The sequence below is a fragment of the Hypanus sabinus genome, chromosome 12 (assembly GCF_030144855.1).
Source record: "Hypanus sabinus isolate sHypSab1 chromosome 12, sHypSab1.hap1, whole genome shotgun sequence".
NCBI lineage: Eukaryota > Metazoa > Chordata > Chondrichthyes > Myliobatiformes > Dasyatidae > Hypanus > Hypanus sabinus.
The window spans coordinates 68675695-68695342 of NC_082717.1; the positions used below are offsets into that span (position 1 = coordinate 68675695).

At 40.6% G+C, this 19648-nt stretch overlaps 1 protein-coding gene across 2 annotated transcripts in view; it reads left to right on the forward strand.

Annotated features, from left to right (window-relative positions):
* etaa1a (ETAA1 activator of ATR kinase a) overlaps positions 1–17637 on the forward strand; it is a 36931-nt gene extending 19294 nt beyond the window's left edge. For both annotated transcript variants that reach the window (XM_059986169.1, XM_059986170.1), the window contains 2 exons: positions 8757–10984; positions 13056–17637. In XM_059986169.1, coding sequence (XP_059842152.1) covers positions 8757–10984; positions 13056–13189 — 2362 coding nt within the window. In that variant the 3' untranslated portion in view covers positions 13190–17637. The remainder of the gene's footprint in view (positions 1–8756; positions 10985–13055) is intronic.
* Positions 17638–19648: the final 2011 nt, after the last annotated feature.

Genomic DNA, 19648 nt, shown 5'->3' on the forward strand with positions numbered 1-19648 from the left:
TGCATCCATTGTTCCTGCTTAGCCAGGGAGACAGCCTTTGTCTCACTCTTCCTGTCACTGTACTTCCTCTGCAACCATCTTCCTTCGCTCTGGAATGGTGGCAGTGTGCGGGTTGGGTCCAGTTGCTGCCAGACCAATGTCTCTATGTTGCTTGCTGCACTGCATCAGCTGGAGTCCATTTCTGCCTAGTTACTAAGGTCCTTGTAGTGTTACTAATGGTCTTGGCATGAGAGTCTTTGAGTGGTATCTGTAGATGCATCTTGGAACATTTGAATTCCTCTGTAAGGCCAGTGAAGGGTAGTTTAAGGACCCTGTACTATGGAGACTAATGCACCTTGGGGCATTGAGCCACTTCTTTACGAACGATGTGATGGTTTGAGCTTCTTCACGGTTGTTAGTGGGACCTCGTAGACAGTGAGTGGCTACATCACCCAGGGTAGGAGTCTAAACTATAAGCACCAGAGCTTCAGTTTTCCAGGCAACGTGGTCTTGTCAATGTTATCCAGGCTGCTGATGATGTGTTGCTTTAGTTGCTGCACCTTCTCTTTGTCCGTGAGGCTGACGTGGTACCATCTACCCAGGCTTTTGACAGGCTGTTCAGACACTCTTAGAATTGGATCATCACCTTTGAAGAACTTTGTCTTTCAGCATTCCCTTGACTGTGGAGATACTTCATGACTTACTGGGTTTGATTTTCATTCTAGCGCACTTGATGCTTTCCTGCAGCTTTCCAAGTATTCGCTTGATGCATGCTGCAGTAGTGGTCAATGTTGTTATATCGTCCTTCTACACCTTAATTGGGGAAGACAAAGTCTAGTACTTGTTCTTTCACCACCTACCACTCATATTGAAGCTGTGATAATGACCTCCATGGCCATTATGAAGGTGAGGAGGCCATAATGTCTAATTCTAGTCTCTGCCATGTTGTGGTAAAATCTGCTGTTGTGAAGCACAATTGCAGGTCTTGAAGGTACAACTTCACCAGCATTGTGAATGCTCTGGTATCTGGAAAAAGTCCAATGCTCCCCAGGGGAGTGTATGGGGAAGTGAGCTGAATGCTTTGGCGAGGTCTAAGAAGATCACATAGAGATCTCCTTTCTCCTTCCTAGCTGCTTGGATCTGATGCCATATCATGTTTGTATGTTCCAACACCTGGAGAACCCTGGAATTCCTGCTTTCTGTACAGATGTATCAATGTATTCGTTTCTGTCCAGGTAGGTGGCCAGCCCATCTGCTGTTACAGGGAAGAAGGTTCTCCCCTCGCTGTTCAGAAGGTAAATAAGACAAAACTGACTGATGTTTTCTGCATCCTTTTCGTTTGGAATCAGGACAGTGCTTTGCCATGCTTTGGGTATTATTCGCTGTTGCCACGTTGCCCTCATGACTCACCAGAGAAACTGCAAGAAGTCCAATGCATTCTTATAAAGCCTGTATGGTACTCCACTTGGCCTGGGAGAAGATGCCGCCCTTGCCCATCGTAATCCCTTCTCCACTTTTCTCCATTTTAGAGGGTCAAAATCTAGGTGGGGAGGGGAGGCTGAATTGGCAGGATGTCAGATGAAATGATCATATGTTTCTGCCTTTTCAAGTTGGTGTGAATCTTTTCCAGGTGCTCTTCCAGTTCCTTTTTTTTCCAGGAACTTTTTACAAAGTTCCACTTTTTTTCTGGTGTGAAGAGACCTCTAATGAACGTAAAGGGGTCTTTGTAGAAATGTGTTCTTGTTTGATCTTTCTTTCTTTCTGTGCAGCTTCTTTAGATTCACAATTTTGTCAGCCAGCTCTTAATATCCACTTGAAGTTGGTTGAGACTGTCCCTCTCACTATCTGGGGCTTTCTTCCACTGTTTCCTCAGCTGTCTTATTTCTTGAACCAGTCACTCAATCTCCTTTCTGCTGGATTTTATTGGTGGTGATGATGTCTTTCCACTCTTTATTGCACTGGCTCCAATCCACTCTTCCTCGTAGCAATAGAAAGTGACTCCCATTGCATCCAGCTTCTTTTCTGCTGTTTCTTTTAATTGCTCCAAAATTTTCATCAAGTTGTTGATGATTTCCCACTCTGTTCAGCAGTTTTGGGCCACTTCATGAGTGGTCTATGCCCTTTGATCTTTCCCTCCTTTAGAAGTGTTGGTTGGTAGGTTGTTTTCTGTGCTGACCTCCTCAGTGACAGGGGTGCTGATGCTCTGTGAATTTTAGCTTGTCTGATCAACTTCACTCTACTTAATTGATTGACTTTGCAAGAAGTACTCATCAATGCGAGTTAAAATAATAACAGAATGAGGTATAAAAGCTACTGAAGAAGTAAAGTGCAGGTAAACAATAAAGTGCAAGGTCATGACCAGGTAGATTATGAGACCCGAAGTCCATATTATCGTACAAGAGCTCTGTTGAAGAATCTGATGACAGTGGGATAGAAGCTGCTCTTGAGCTTGATGGTACATGATTTCAGGCTCTTGTATCTTCTGCTCACTGGGGAGTGGAAAAGAAAGAATGCCAGGATGAGTGGGATCTGCCACTATACTGGCTGCTTTAGTGAGGCAGTGAGAAGTACAGGCAGAGTTCACCGAGGGGAGGCTGATTCACACAATGTGCTGAACTTCAGACTCAGCTCTGCAGTTTTTTGTTGTTACCGTGCAGAGCAGTTACAATACCAAGCTGTTACGCATTTAGACAAAATGCTTTCTATGGTGATTCAATAAAAATTGGCAAAAGTCGATGGAGACATGTCAAATTTCTTTAGTATCCTGAGGAATTAGAGGCATTGGTGAGCTTTATTGACCAAGCCATCAATGTGGTTGAACTGGGATAGACTATTGATGGTGTTCTCATCCAGGAAAGTGAAGCTCTCAACCCTCTCTACCTCCACACCATTGATGTAGACAGGAGCAATTGCCCCCCCCCTCCCCCGTTCCTGGTTAATGACCAGCTCTTATGCTGACATTGCGATAAAGGTTGTTGTCTTCAATTCCTTCCTGTACTCTGACTCATTATTTGAGATGTGGCCCACTATGGTGGTATCAGTAGTATCATCTGCAAATGTGTAGATGGAGTTAGAGCAGAATCACAAGTGTATAGGGACAGATTAGAGAGTAAGGACCCAACCTTGTGGAGCACCAGTGTCTAGAATAATCAAGCACTAACTACAAGCACTACTACACTACTGCACTAGATGCTTCACACACACCCTGTGAGCAAATACTCCCACCCATCAGTGGTTCGCTCACTTCACATATGTAGTCAGTCCATGCCGCATGGTGCTCTCTGCTTGCTACTGTCTGCCGACAGCTATTGCCACTGGCTAGCCCTCTTAATAGAGGGTGAAAAGAGGAGCTGAGTGTGTAAGCCTCCTCCTGCCAGTACAGAGCCTCTCCACCAAGACTCCTGCAGTCCCTCCTCGGGACCACACACGGAAACTGGGTACTTTACGGTCCCAGGCTAAACTACAGGGGATCTCGGAGCAGCAGTGGGCCCCAGAGACGTGGCATGCAGGCCCACCACTGTGTGGACACACCTTGGTGCCTGTCAACCACTGTCCCAGCTATGGGCAAATAGCCCCACTGCCTTGTGGTAAGTCTGTTGAGGCAAGGCTAAGGGAGCACACCCTGACAGAAAAGCAATGCACTGGCAGCGCGCAATCAGCGGGCCTTAACAGACAAAAGATCCGGCAGCCTCCTGCAGCCAAGATGTGGGACCAGTTGTCCTGGGATCACCCTAGCCACCGGGATTTACCTCATCATGGTAAAGATAGTGCTACTGGGGATGGCACACCCCCTGTGGCACTTGAAAAACTTTCTTGCGCAGATCCCCACCTCTGACCGCAGTGAACAATACCTGGATCTTACTTATGGTTGAAGTCTGACGGCGATGGGGCGTCTGGCAACGGGAGCAGGTACGAATGGACTGGGAGCTCCTAGTCAGAACCTTGCATGGCAGTGACTCTTGGACTGCACTGCTCACCCTAATTGGGGAAGGGCATAGAAAAGGTGGCCTAAAAATTGCCCATTCAATAACTCACCTGGATAGGTTACCACGCCTGTTGGGTTATTCCACTACTGCAGTCGAAATAAAAAACAATACAACCTAAAGCTGGCAACGTGGAATGTAAGGATTCTCCTGGACTTGTATGTCATCTCTGACAGACCTCACTGGAGAACAGCCTTGATCGCTGCTGAGCTGAGGCGCTACAACATCGACATTACTGCCTTGAGTGAGACCAGGCTCCTGGATGAAGGCTCCTTAACAGAGGAAGGGTTGGGTTACACCTTCTGGAAAGGTTTCCCCCCAGATGGACAACATCTCCACGGAATAAGATTGGCCATCAAGAACACCTTTCTACCAAGTCTCGCAGAACCACCTGCTGGCTTTAGGGAAAGACTAATGACCCTTCTTATCCCCCCGGTAAAAAAATGTTATGCCACACACTAATACCTACACACCAACTTTGCCATCTGAGGAAGAGGCCAAGGAATGCTTTTACCAGACATTGAATGAAGTTCTTTGCCAGATCCCTAAGAATGATAAGATCCTTTTGCTTGGGGACTTCAACGCTAGGGTGGGACAGGACAACAGGATATGGAGTGGATTGCTAGGTAGGCATGGTATTGGCAAAGTGAATGCAAATGGCATGAGGCTACTTACTCTTTGCTATGAGCATAACCTTACCATAACCAACACCATCTTCCAGCAGAAGGCAAAATATAAGACCTCATGGATGCACCCTCGCTTTAAACATTGGCACATGATCGACTTCATCATTGTGAGACGGAGTGACATCAAGGATGATCTCATCACCCATGCCATGAGAGGTGCAGAGTGATGCTGACCATCGTGTGATTGTAGCCAAGCTACATATGAAAGTGTGCCCCCCCCTTGCAGTTGCAAAAACCCAATAAGAAACGGCTAAATTGCAACCACCTGAGAAACACAGAAGCAAGAAGTGAGTTTCGACGCATTGTAGCTGAGAAACTAAGGGAACTGGATTCTTCTCTGGGCTCAGAAAATAACATGGAACTCCAGTGGACCTATTATCAGCTCTGCGCACTATGAGGCAGCAGCCCAATCCATCGGCCATAAGAGCAGGAACTATCAAGACTGATTTGACGATAACTCAGACACCGTCCAGAACTTGCTTAAGGACATGCGCAAAGAATGCCAGGCAACTTTAGACAACCCTTCATCCACCAGCATCAGACGGCTTTGGCAGGCAGCTCAGAGGAACGGCAATCCGGCCATACAAAATGAGTGGTGGACTGAAAAGGCACATGAAATCCAGTCCTTTGCTGATAATAATGACGTGCATAATTCTTACAATGCTGTCAAAGCCGTCTACGGCCTAATAAATCGTTGTGTTACTTCCCTGAAAACAGCAGATGGACTAACACTTCTGAAGGATCAATACCATTCTGCAGAGGTGGGCTGAGCATTTTAACACCCTGCTTAATCAGGATTCTGATGCAGACCCCACCATCCTGAATGAACTGCCTGAACTTCCTCCTGTCCTCGACCTCAGTCTACCACCAACCTTCCAGGAGGTTCTATCAGCTGTCCATTCCCTTAAGAGCAACAAGGCCCCAGACACTGGCAATATCCCTGCCGAGTTACTGAAGAATGGAGGGTACATGTGTACGCTCTACCAGTACATCACCAAGGCCTGGACTAATGAGAACATCCCACAGCAATGGAGAAATGCAAACATCATTGTCATTTATAAGAACAAGGGTGACAAGGCCATCTGCGGCAATAGTAGGAGCATATCACTACTTTCCGTTGCTGGAAAGGTCCTGGCTAAGGTGATGCTTCAGAGGCTCATCAGCAACATCGCCGAGTCAATACTGCCTGAATCACACTTCAGGAAAAGTGCTGGGAATAACATCACAACCTGATTTATGGCCTGTGTCGACCTCTCCAATGCATTCGACATTGTGCAAAGAGAGCTGTTATGGGATGTCCTCCTCAGGTTTGGCTGTCCCAATAAATTTGTTAATATCCTCCGCCAGTTCTACAGTGAGATGACTGCTCGGGTGACCATAGGAGGACAAGAGTCCGAGCTCTTGTGCGCACAGGGGTGAGGCAGGGAATGTGTGCTAGTGCCAGTGCTCTTTAACATCTTCCTCTTGTGTGTTACCAAGCTTCTCCACAACAAGATTGAAGACACCAGTTTTGTGGCAGTGGATGTCAGATTAGATGGCAACCTCTTTGACATCAGGAGGCTCCATGCAACCACCAAACTGCATAGAGAGTGTATCTTGGAGCTGCAGTATGCACATGACTTTAGTGGCCCGTACTTCTGAGGATCTTCAGACTGTCCTTGCTGTGGCAGTGAGAGTGTACAACAGGATGGGGCTGACTGTCAATACCACCAAGACAGAAGTGGTTTGCCAAAGGAGTACCAGTGTCCCACCCACCCCACCTGCCTTCACTGTGGTGATGAAAAGCTGTCAGTAGTGCCACCTTTCAAATATCAGGGGAGCATTCTCTCTGAGGATAGCGGCAATGACGACGACATCCAGAGCTGCATTAAACAGGCATCAGCTGCCTTTGGGAGACTTCAGAGTAGAGTCTTTCGGAACAGGAGCCTTTGTCCCTCCACAAAGGTCGTCGTATACCTAGTGGTCTGTGTCACCACCCTCCTTTTTTTTAGCTATGAAGCTTCCACATAAGCTGCCTCCAGCACATCCTGTGAATTACCTGGCGTGAGCAGGTGCCTCACACTGAAATACTTGTAAAGACCAACTGCAGAAGTATTGAGGCCATGATCAGCCAGCGTCAACTGCAATGGCTGGGACACGGGATAAGGATGCCCCCATGTCAGCTACCCCGCAGAATGTTATATGGCCAGCTACATCATGGTCAACGCTTAGCTGGAGGGCCGAAGAAATGCTATAAGGATCAGATGAAGAATGCTTTTACAGAAGTGCAAGATCAGACCTGAGGACTTGGAGGATGTTGCTGCTGACCATACCACTTGGCGACAGCTGTGTAGGGATGGGGTTTGTATTCTGGTGATGGATAGAACAACCAGAAGACAGCAGAAGAGAACCAGGAGAAATGCAGCCATGGTTGCCACCACTACCACATATACATGTCCCACCTGCAATAGAGCTTGTGGGTCCAGGATAGGACTGTATAGTCATCAAAGATCTCACCGTTAAAGGAGTAGACGTCATCATTGGATTTCGATGGACAACTGAAGAAGGAGGAGAATAATCATGGTGGAGATTGTGTTGCCTTCCCTTACTGATTAATGTCTGTTGGTCAGGGAATCAAGATGCTGAGGAAGGCATTGACTCCCAGGGTCTGGAGTGGGTAATATTATGTTTTAGGACTGAAAATTTTATAGAAAGCTGGATTATGATGGAAATATAATTTTCTAATCACAGGTTTAAAAAAAAGACAAGTCAATGTAATCCATTGAAAACAAAACTATCCATTGTTTCCTATTGAGTATTATGTTCAAGATATAAACAGAATCTGTAACCAGGAAATGTAAAATTTGCTGTTAAAATAGCTTCCATAGTTCATTTGCATTTGAGAGCTATTAATTAAGAATTTGTGCCAAAACTGCTGAAAATATTTGGGCTTGGCTTTCACATGTTTCAATGCATGTAACAGTCAGAATTGATAACATTATAAATTAACGTCAAACCTTGCAGAATACTTGAGTAATAGTCTGAAAAAGCCCATTCACAACACTGACCCAAAAATTCTTCATGTCATATAAATCATTGTGAACTTTTGGATTTCATTTCTTGCTGGGGCAGTTTGACCTTTATTTGTTTTAGTTTCCTGGGGACACTGGTAAAATAATGACATCATTGGGTGACTAATCAAGTTTAAAGAAACCCAAGAGATGCTTTGAATTTAAAACAAGGCTCTGAACCTGTTTGCAAGTTAACTGCTTTATGACCTGTAACATTTGGGTGCAGTTATTCAGGATGTTACCAAATTTAATTCTGCTTCAAGCAGTTTATTATTGTTTGAGATACATGACCATTTTGGAAACGAGAAAATCTGCAGATGCTGGAAATCAGAGCAACACACACAAAATGCAGGAAGGTTTGGAAGGGTCCTGCCCAAAGGGTTTCGGCCCAAAACGTCGACTGTGCTTTTTCCCATGGATGCTGCCTGACTTGCTGAGTTCCTCCAACATTTTGTGTGTGTTGACCATTTTGGAAAAGGATTTGTTTCTATCATTATGCTTTGCATCAATTGTGACTTCAGTAAAATAATAATCATGATTGGAAAAAGTCAACTTAATTGTTTTTCTTAAAAGGTACATTTTTCTATTTCTAAACCTTCTTTCAGTTCCTCAGATATCAATGACTTGTGGATCTGTATACATGCGTTGATCTAAGTTGAGGGTATTTTCCTTAATAAACTGAGTAATTTGCATGCTGCTACTGCATTTGGTTGCATTTCCATCTCCATATGAATTAAATTTTATTGAAATTTCTTCCTTTTATGTTTGCATTATTATTTTTGTGCAACTCTTACTCTTATGCCTTTAATTTCATTTTGTACATCAGATCCGCTTTAATGAAGAATATTAACACAGGTAAACATTTTCAATTTGGTGGTCTCATGTGATTTTTTTTCCCCAAGGTTAAAATTACTTTTCACCCACTTATTAATCTCTTGATGGTGCGACTTTTGTGCTGTTAACATTTTGGAAAACGCTACAGACATTTTGTCTTGTGTAAAGATATTAAACCAAGGAAAGAAAATGTGAGGAATTTTCAAATGTTTTTTTCATTTCAGATTTCAAAGAAGCACAGAGGAAGAATTAATGAAGTTGGCAAAAGAATTTGATCGGAATATGGTAGAACAAGATATCAGTTATGGTCAAGAAATTAGTGAACTTAACGAGATTCTGGGCGATGGAGATTCAGAACAAACAATATGCACTAAGCAAGCAAACTGTGACATTTCAACATTGGAAAAGGTGGCTGAGACTAAAATTACTGAGCAAGTTGAACATGATGGAAGACGGACCCTTCCTTTGCTAAGGTTGCACAGTCAGATTAGTAGTCAGAAGTCATTGGATCTAGAAGCTGAAGCTGCTGTCAATGCCTTGTTTGATGGGCCCACTCAGTATACCAACCTTCCCTTGAGTCAGGGCTTCTCAGGAGATGACAGTTCAAGTCCGAAATTAAATGACTATCATACTGCCGGAGCAGTTTCAACACCTGCAAAAGGCAACACTGATCATGACAGGAGCATGGATATAACGAGTGTAGGAGAGCAAGTGGTTTCATTTTCAACTGCTTTTAAACAAAAGACAATTCCTCATGTCTCTTCGCCAGTTGAACTGGATCTAAACAACTCTAAACATGACAAAAGGTTGGTTTATGAAGATTCCACTACTGATTTTAAATTACACCAACAAAAGACAATTGACATTCAACCCAAAGGCAAAACAGCTGCAGCTTGTTCATTTGAGTCCGTCCTTGATAATGGGTTTGATGACTGGACGAATGATGACTGGATGGAAGATGACTCATTTATACTGCAAATTTCACAAATCCCAGAACTGATTGATTCTCCCACTGAATGCACACACTTTGGAAACCAGTCCTTGGATACCCCTGGCCAACAAGTTACAAAGGAGTTTAAGGATGCAAATGAGCCTAAGAATAATTCTGACGTAGTACCATCTGTGTCATTTATGCAAAGTTCTATCAGCAAGTCCAACAGCAAAGAGTTTGTAACCAAGACCTTACAGTTTGGAAAAAAGTCTGAAAGAGCAAAGCCAAGGGCTACGTTTACATTACAAAACAAAGCAAACTGTAAGATATCTGACGAGCAATCTGTCAAAAAATGTCAGCCAGGTAAAGACTTTACAGGTGCAATTAATACAGTAAAGAAAAAAGAACAAAAGAATTCTGATTTTTCAACACCTCAACATGTTTCCAACCTGTCTAATGTATCTCTAAGGAAATTGACTTCTTTGACTTGTGCAAAATCTTTTAAACAGGAGAATCGATATGATGACAGTACACAGAAAAAAACAGAGCATTCCCTTGTTTTACAAAAGCTTGCTTCTAGTGAGAATTCTGAATTGAACTCGGTTAGTATGCTGGCATCTGAAAGACCCTGTGGTGCTGGCACAGAGAAGGGATCTGATGTTGTGATGCAGGGTACTTCTTCTGAGTTTGTGGTTGATGATTGGAATGATGCAGAGTTCTACAGTGAAATTCAAAACGCATTTTCTGAATCTGACATTTTATGGGAAACTGGTGATGATGATGATGATTTAAACAGGATGTGTGATGATGTAGAAAAGCTGATTGAAAACCAGAATTCTCAAGTGACTTTACATACTGGAATGATAGAATTGAAGGTAGCGAATGGCAACCGGAGTTTAACAAACAAAAATATGCATAAAAATCAGTGTACCAATCAGCTTAATGGACAGCAAAAGCATTTAAATCAAAATCAACCATCAAAACAAAATGTCTTACCTTCATTGAGGGCTCAACCTACGCCAACAGATTTGATCTGCACAGTCTGTACTATAACTACGTCCTCTACACAAAGCCATCATTTGAATTCTGTAAGCAATTTCCAGAGTAAATCTTTATCAAATATATCCAAAATGTGCGCTGTGAATGTTAACAGAATGGCTTCTGGGTCTGGTTCAAGAAACTCTATTGATGCTTCAAATATTCCAGGTTCTGCAAACTTTGGCCATGGGCAGAAAATTTGCACGTCCACTGTGACCACAGGTCATCCAGTCCCCAAATCATGTGGTATAGCTGGCCTTACCAGAACTCCAAGATTCACTTTCAGTAAAATTACAAGTTCTTCTGTGATTGGTATTCAAGGGAACACTAGTAGTCATGCAGCACAGTATGCTTTCGGCAACAGGGATCATGTAAAAAGCTCCATGGAAAAATGTGTTCAGTCAAGTGAAATTACTGCAACTATACAGTATCCAACAGCATCTCTAAAGAGACATTTCTCAGACTCTACTTTAGAGCTCAAAGGTGATCAAATTATTTAGTTTTCACCATTTAACGTTCACTTGTAATTATTGCACTTTTGTGGCATATCTATTCATGCTGATGTTTTTTTCAGGAAATAGTGTTTTCAAATGCTGATTCAACAGGGATAATTCCTTCATTTACAACAGAAACAGGGAGCCTGCCCAATGAATTCTGATCAGGGAATGGGTTTATCTATACTTGAATTCATAATGTGAACTCCAAGCCACTGAGACTTGTTCTCAGAGCAGTACCAATTGAGCTGAATAATCCCCAGGTAGATTAAGTTGCCTTGATTATATTGTCAGTATTTAAGCATTCCTTCCAGTTTAGTTCACAATATGATAATTAATATCTCCGTTCCTTAGATTGTACAGATGTTATGTTGATATTGTGACTGCAGCAATAAGGATTTTTATTCTTCCGCGGTTACGCTGTTCTTTCCTTCCCATTCAAGCCCCACCATTAGATACAAAGTAACACACACAAACTGCTGGAGGAACTCAGCAGGCCAGGCAGCATCGATGGAAAAAATAGAGTCGATGTTTCGGTCCGATACGTTGACTGTACTCTTTCCATTGATGCTGCCTGGCCAACTGAGTTCCTCCAGCATTTTGTGTGTGTTGCTTGGACTTCCAACATCTGCCTATTTCTCTTGTTTGTGATTAGATACAAAGTTTTGCTTTTTATACTGGAATTCTTAACATAAACAAGAAAAGTAATTACTAAAAATGGGCTTGATTCTAAAAGGGGAAATGAACATGGTTTGTTTGGAGAGAGATTTAGAGGATACATTGGTGGAGGAGGCAAATCCGAAAGAGATTTCAGAGAATAAGTTGAGTATAGAACACAGAGGGAATGTATGATAAACTTTTTCTTTAAAGCAGGAGAGGATAAGGGGCCAATATCATTTGTGAGAACATAACCATCCACCCTCCATGATTGTTACATATGATTCTATTCAGGATTGGCTGAGTTTTGGCCTAATTACATATTCCCATCATGTCCCTTAATACTCTTGGTTAAAACAACATCTGTGTCCAAAGTAAAATAAGGAAATGAGCTCAGTCAAAGGAAGTAATGGTGCTGGATAAAGTGGATACAGTTTATGAAGAGAATACAGGTAATAGAGATACACAGCACAAAACAAGCCCCTCATCCAACTAAATCCATGCTGATCATGAATCACCCATTTACATATTTACACTTGTTCCATTATTCCAGTGTTATTTTTTGTTCTCACCACTTTCTCAGCAATTCTCCCCAGTTTCTACCACACACTGGTACATTGGGGACAACTTGGAACAGCCAGCTAACCTACCAACTTACACATTCAAATTCCACATGGACGGAATCAGGTTCGGACACAGGCATTATGAAGCAGTAGGTCTGCAAGCTGTACCATTGTTAACCAGCTTTTTGTAGAGATGGCAAACAGGTTTATGATAGTTAAATAGTTGTGGGCTACAGTATACAGGCTTGGATTGCAGGAAGGCACAATTATGCAGATGAAGCTAACTTCAAGGATTCTGTATAATGGTAATAGCCAACCGCAGAAACTTAATCTGTCTTGAACAAGAGGAAGTCTGCTGATGCTGGAAACAAAGCAACAGATACAAAATGCTGGTGGAAGTCAGCAGGTTAGGCAGCATCTCTGCTAAAGAGTAAACAGTGATGTTTCCAGCCGAGACTCTTTATCTGTCTTGAAATGTGTGTTCTGTTAAATAATCATATCTTGTGATCCACATTAACTGACCATTTTTCAAAATAGAAACACAAGGGATTTAGATGCTGGAATCTGGAGCAATAAACAATATGCTAGAGGAACTCACCATGCCAGGTAGTATCTGACTGGTCTCAATGAGGAGCCTTGATCGGAAACATCAACTGTCCATTTCCCTTCAAAGGTGCTGCCTGCGTGACCTGCTGAGTTCCTCCAGCATCTTGTTTGTTGGACTATATTCCCAAGTTTGGATTATTTAAAATTTAAATAAAACTAAATGCTGCATGGGTTGCACATCTAAGCTGTTATTTGTCTCAAAGAATGGTGCTTTTTATGTTTTCATTTGTGCAGTTGGTGGAATGGTGGAGAAGCCAGTGGCAAAATGTTCTCAGCAAGAGATTGAAAAAAAGAAGCAAGCAGCATTAGCTCGGAGGAAGATGAAAATGCAAGCCAACTGCACTCATCCATCAACTGTGACTTCATGAATCCAAAAAATGACTTTATTATAAGAAAGTAATGAAGAAATCAGCACTTGAATAAAGGGGTGTACTTTTTCTTTTCTGTGGTAAAACCGGATAATCAGGTTCTGCATCTTTTTCCTTCTCTAATGTAGCCCAATAAGTTAATGGAGCACATTGCTGAGCAACAGAACTAAAGGTTATGGAAGATTCTTTTATTAAAGAGGAATTTGAAGTATTATCTCACAGATGTATTTCTAATATCATGATTTACATTGTGCTTTTCACACAGCCTTCTTTTCTATTTTTGTTTATCTTCTAACTGATCTGACTTTCTGTTCCTGCCCTCTAAGCCCAATGTTGCAGTTTATGGGTACAATTTCAGCAACAGTATTGAGTAGGAGAAAAAAAAACAGGATTTTTTTCCCTATAAATCAAGGACATAGATGTTAATTAAATTTTCCTTGCTGCTACCTATTTGAGAAAAGTTCACTTAGCAAAGACTGGGAATTCAAGCGGTGGTCTGCGTGCGTGAGTCTTAACTGAGAATCCTATTTGAAAGATTTCCAGAAATTGCTTACTGGTTATGCATGAAATACTAATCAAAATTTGAATTGAGTTCTTTAGTGATACCAGCAACCTATATCAGACTTTTCAGATTAAACTGCACAATTTTGAGCTGCACTATGTATTTAAATAGTTTGCCTTAGTTTAATTTATGTATTTTGCTTTGCCAATGAGGTGCTTCCAAGAAGTTCCATTCTTGCTGTGAAAGATGTTCCATCTTAAAGAGAGTTTTACTTTCTTATTGTTGTTAAGTTGTTTTTAGTTGGTTTAAAAATGTTTTGGTTTAAAGCTCCTGTACACCATTTGACATTTCTTCTGAACACATTAACTGCTGCCCCAAATAGCTGCCCAGAATCATGGAAATCAGAGTTTTTTTTTTCATTTTACACCATGGAGTTTTATGTTCATTTGTCACTACTTTGGTGTTGCTTAAAACATAAGCACTTTCCATTTTTCTTTAATTTACATTTGAGTATGATGAAAGGTCAATTCCAAAGCTCAGACCCAGACAAATGTTTCATTTGGATTTATTTTGTCATGTGAATAAAGCTGTGGTGACATTTTTAATGTATTCATGGATGACTGCAATAATGTTCCATAACTTTTATTGCATAAATGTTTTATCACAAACATTCTCTGTTATCTCTTATAATCTACCTCAAAACATGGACATTTAATTAAACTATTCTTGACCCTGTCCAATGGTTTATTTAATGTAATAATTGGGTGAAATATTTGTGATACTTCATCAGTTATTAAATATATGCCTTTTAGTTAAATTTGATACCTTTTTTTGGTTTGTGTGCACTACTTTGTTAATGTTTGTGGTCTAAGACTTAAAGAGCAGTCTGAGAGCAATTGTAATGTTCCAATTCTGTAGCATTATTCTTTGCAGTAGATTTCTGCTGACCTCTAATGCTTCGGCAAGTGTACATATGTAAGTGTTTATGTATACCTGGTGCTTTTTAACCAAGAGTCTAGACATCTAATAAAGAAAATTTTCAAGGAGTCATTTGGTATTAGAAAATGGCAAACTAATGTACCTTGCATTTTGCTTATATGCAGTTCCATTTACTATTCTTAAGGGAATAATCTAGTTAACTTTCTGTATTTGGCTGAGTGCTTGATAAAATTGTAGCAATCAACTATGTTGCAAAGCTGAAGATTTTCTGTTAAGATTTCATATACTGCCGCTCTGTCTAGGACCATACTAAATTTATTTGAAATTTAAGATACACGGAACTAGTCTTAAGTGAATCGCTTGTGAAAATATTGCAGTATCTGTGAATTTGGCAACCTTGCTAATAGGCAGAGTTGATCTCATTGAATCTTAATCTTAATGATTCACATTTCTAATGAACCATTTACATTATTGACCAGCATATGGCTGCTGGTAAGATTGGGTGGTTGTAATTTATCATAGAATCATGCAGCATAGAAATGGGCACTTACGGTGCAACATCCGTTTCAACAGTGAGACTATCTGTGCTGATTCCATTTAACTGCATTGGACCTCATCCCTCTATGCCCTTTCTGTCTAGGTACTTGTCCAAATACCTTGTAGCTGCTATAATTCTATCTACCTTTGATAGCTTATTCGAGATAACCATCACCCTTTGAGTGGAAATATTAACCCTACAGATCTCCTTTAAATTCCTCTTTTCTCATCTTAAACCGATGCCTCTAGTTCTTGACTCCCCTGCCTTGGGAAAAAAATAGACTATTCATAAAATTATGAGATGCATACTATTTATAAACCTGAACATAGAAATAACAGACCCTTTGACCCATGAAGATGAGTTGACTTTTGAACCTATTCTAAGATTAATCTAACTCTTCTCTCCAATATAGCCCTCCATTTTTCTATCATCCATTTGCCTATCTCAGAGTTGCTTAAATGTCCCTAATGTTTCTGTCTCTACCACCACTACTCTGTTTTTAAAAAAACTACTTCTGACATCCCCTATACTTTTTAACAATCACCTTAAAATTATGCCTCTCATATTAGCCATTTGATCAATCCTGTTAGAATCTTGTATTCCTCTAGCAAGTCACCTCTCATCTTCCTTTGCTCCAAAGAGAAAAGCCTGAGCTTGCTCAACTTTTCCTCATAAGATGTGCTTTCTAATCCAGACAGCATCTTGGTGAATATTCTCTGCACCCTCTCTAAAGTTGCCACATCCTTCCGATAATGGGATGACCAGAACTGAACTTGATATTCAAACTGTGGTTTAACCATGGTTTTATTGAGCTGCAAAATTACTTTGCATCTTTTGAATTCAATCTCCAGACTAACTAACTAGCTTCATACACCTTGTGCAGCCACTTTGAGGGATCTATTGATATGGATCTTCCTCGCTGCTAAGAATCCTACCATTAACCCTGTAATCAGTCTTTGAATTTGACCTTCCAAAGTAAATCACTTCATACTTTTCTGGATTGAACTCCATCTGCCACTTCTCAGACCAGTTGTACATTTTGTCAATTTCCCTTTGTAACCTACGACAACCTTTGACACAATCCTCAACCCCATCTCTAAGGTTACCCCTTAGTTTCCTTTGTTTTAGTGAGAATAGCTTATCAAAGTTCTTCTAACTACAGTTCTCCAATCCAGGCAACATCTGATGAATCTCTGCTGCACTCTGTCTATTTTGCAACTACTAGCTTCCTAAGGTACACAAACCAGAATTGACAAGAACTTCCAAGTGCAATCTAATCAATGCTTTGTTCAACTGTAACGTGATGCCCCAAGCTCTCATCAGTTCTTCCTTCTTATGAACACTCAGATTATGTACAACCTGCACACATGAATGAGCATTTGGAGACCAGTGATATGGATTTGTCAGTGCAGGGCTGCGGGCAGTCCATTTACAGTTTCATTTCTGATTGTGAGCTGTTCAGGTTAAAAACAGTTAATCAGAATAGTGTCTGGAAAGGACTTCTCCTCGAAGCCTCAACCTATGAATTTGTTTGCCTTTATGTGGAGAAGCATTCAGTAGAAGGTGATAAAGTCTTCCTCACTATCCTGCTGTGTTACCATTTTCAGGGACTTATGTACTTCCACTCTTGGTCCCTCTGTGCATAAATTCTCCTGAAGTCTCTATCATTAACTAATATGTTCTACTAGAATATCAGTTCTCAAAGTGCATTACATCATACGTTTGGATTAATTTCCATTTGTCACTGCTCTACTCAATTTTCTAACTGATCTATAATCCTGTATCCTTGGAAAGTGTTCTTCGTTATCCATGACTACAAATGTTTGTGTTGTTTGCAAACTTCTTAAATGGTCCCTGGGGGAATAAAGTTGAGATAGCAAATCGTGGAATAATATTGTATCATGTCTCCTACCCAAAAAATGGGCACATTTTTCATTTCAAATTCACTATTAAGCATATTGAACATGGAGCACTGCCAAAAAGAAGCAGCATCCATCATCAAAGATCCCTGCCATCTGTGCCATGTTCTCTTACTACTGCTATTAGGCAGGACGTACAGAAGCCTTAGGTCCCACACGACCAGGTTCAGGAACAGTTATTACTCTACAACCATAAGGCTCCTGAGACTGTATGGATAACTTCACTCTTTTACAATGTACAGAATCAGTTTCAAGGACTCTTTATAAAAATGTATAAAAATTGCATTAGCAGTAGCCAAAAAAGTTATCGCAGTTACTTGGAAATCTGATCTGTATTTAACTATGGATCATTGGAATAATGAAATACATAGTTGTATTCCACTTGAAAAAATTATGTATAATCTAAGAAATGAATATGATATATTTTTACAAAAAATAGGATTAAATGCATAGGTCCTTTGAAGATAAAATTATAGTAATTGGGGAAAGTAAAAATCAATACCAAAATTATTTTGAACTCCATGGAGCATGTGGGGATCCTCCGATATCCAGGCAATCCTTCTCTTCTTTCCTTTTATTTCTTTCTTTAGATAAGGGTTAAGGGGAGGGGGGGGAGGGTCAATATTAATTTTCTTACTATGTTATTACCATATTTATTCTTTGTAATTTCTAAAATTTAATAAATATTTTTTTTAAAGAAGGACTCTTTATGATTCATGTTCTAGGTGATAATTTTTTATTTGCATAATTTGTCCTGCACATTGGTTGGTTGTCAGTTTTTGCTTAGGTATAGTTTTTCATTATTTCTATTGTATTTATTTACTTTCCTGTAAATGCAAGAAAATTAAAACTCAAGGTGCTATATTGTAATATATATGTACAGATAAATTTTCCTTTGAACTTTCATAATTTCCACCCTCTCTGTGTTCTCAAACTCTTGATTAAGTGCTACTACTCATATCAAGTTTCCACTTTATTACAGTGTTGACAATGTCATTGTTGAAAATAAAAATCAGAAAATGCTGTAAAGGCTCAGCTGGTCAAACAGCATCTGTGGAAAGAGAAACTGTTACTATTTCAGGTCTGTAAATAATCCTACAAGTGAAGGGGATGTATTTAGTCTTATATTAGGAAATGAAATAGGGCAAGTGATGAAAGGGTCATTGGATGAACATTTTGTAAGTTTCAGTGCAGTTCTGGAAAGGGAGAAAGTTAGGGTCTTAACTTAGTGGATGGGTGATTTGATAGTGTAAGAGAGGACCTGGCAAAAATTATACAGCATCTGACCCTAAGGGTTCAAAGACAATGTTCCAATAAGGGAGAAAGGCAAAGATGGCAAGATTAAGAATCCTTGGATGACAATGTTTATGAAGGTTTGATCAGAAAAAAATCAGAAGCATAGTTCATGTATAGGCAACTACAATCAAGCATCTCTTCAGTAATGTAGAGCATTTTGTAGAGAAATTAAGAGGGCAAAAAAATGGCCATGAAATATCTTTGGTGGTGAAGATTCAGGAGAATCCTAGTCGTTCATAAATCTATAAAGAGCAAGAAGATAGCTAGGGAATGAGTGTGTAGCCAAACATGTGGGTCACATTCGAAAACAATGGTTCTTGTCTATATTCATCAAGGACAAAGGCATATAGGAAATGAGTTCAGGACCAGATACATTAATACTTTGGAGAATGTACGCATTAAGAAGGTGGTGTTATTAGATATCTTGGAAATTATAGCATTGGATAAATCTCCAGAGCCAGATGAAATCTATACATGGAAATCAAGGGATGAGATTGATAAGGTACTGCAGAGAATTTTGCATCTTCATTAGCCACAGTTGAGTTACCAGAAGACTGGAGGATAACTGTTGTTGTGTGTTTATTTAAGAAGCCAGCAGGAACAAGCCAGGTAACTACAATCCTGTTAGACTTACATCAGGGATAGGGAGAATATCTTAAGGGATAGGATTTATGTATATTTGGAAAGGCAGGTATTGGTCATGAATAGGAAACTTAAATTTCTGAAGAAGAAATACTCTCTAATTTGCCTGAGTTTTCTGAGGAGGTAGCAAGAGCGATTGATAAAGACAAGGTGGTAAATGTCTATGTGTACTTCAGAAAAGCATTGGACAAAGCCCACAGGTAGGCTGGCCCAGAAGGTTAAGACACATCACACAAAATGCTGGAGGGACTCAACAGGCCAGGCAGCAACTATGGGGGGGTGGGGGAGTACAGTTGACGTTTTGGGCTCCTGCTGAAGGGTTTTGGCCCAAAACATTGACTACTACTTTATTTTCTCATAGATGCTGCCAGGCCTGCTGAGTTCCTCCGGCATTTTGTATGTGTTGCAGATTTTCTGCTGTTTGAGGTTAAAGCACATGGTGACAAGATGAGCTGGCTGACTGGAATCAAAATTGTTTTGGAGATGGGAGGCAGAATGTAATAGTGGAAGAAGGTTTTCCTTATTGTAAGTGTGTGACTCGTACTACAACTGGGATCATTGCGTTTGTTGGATATATTAAACACCTGGATGTGAATGTAGAAGGTATTATTTGTGAATGATGC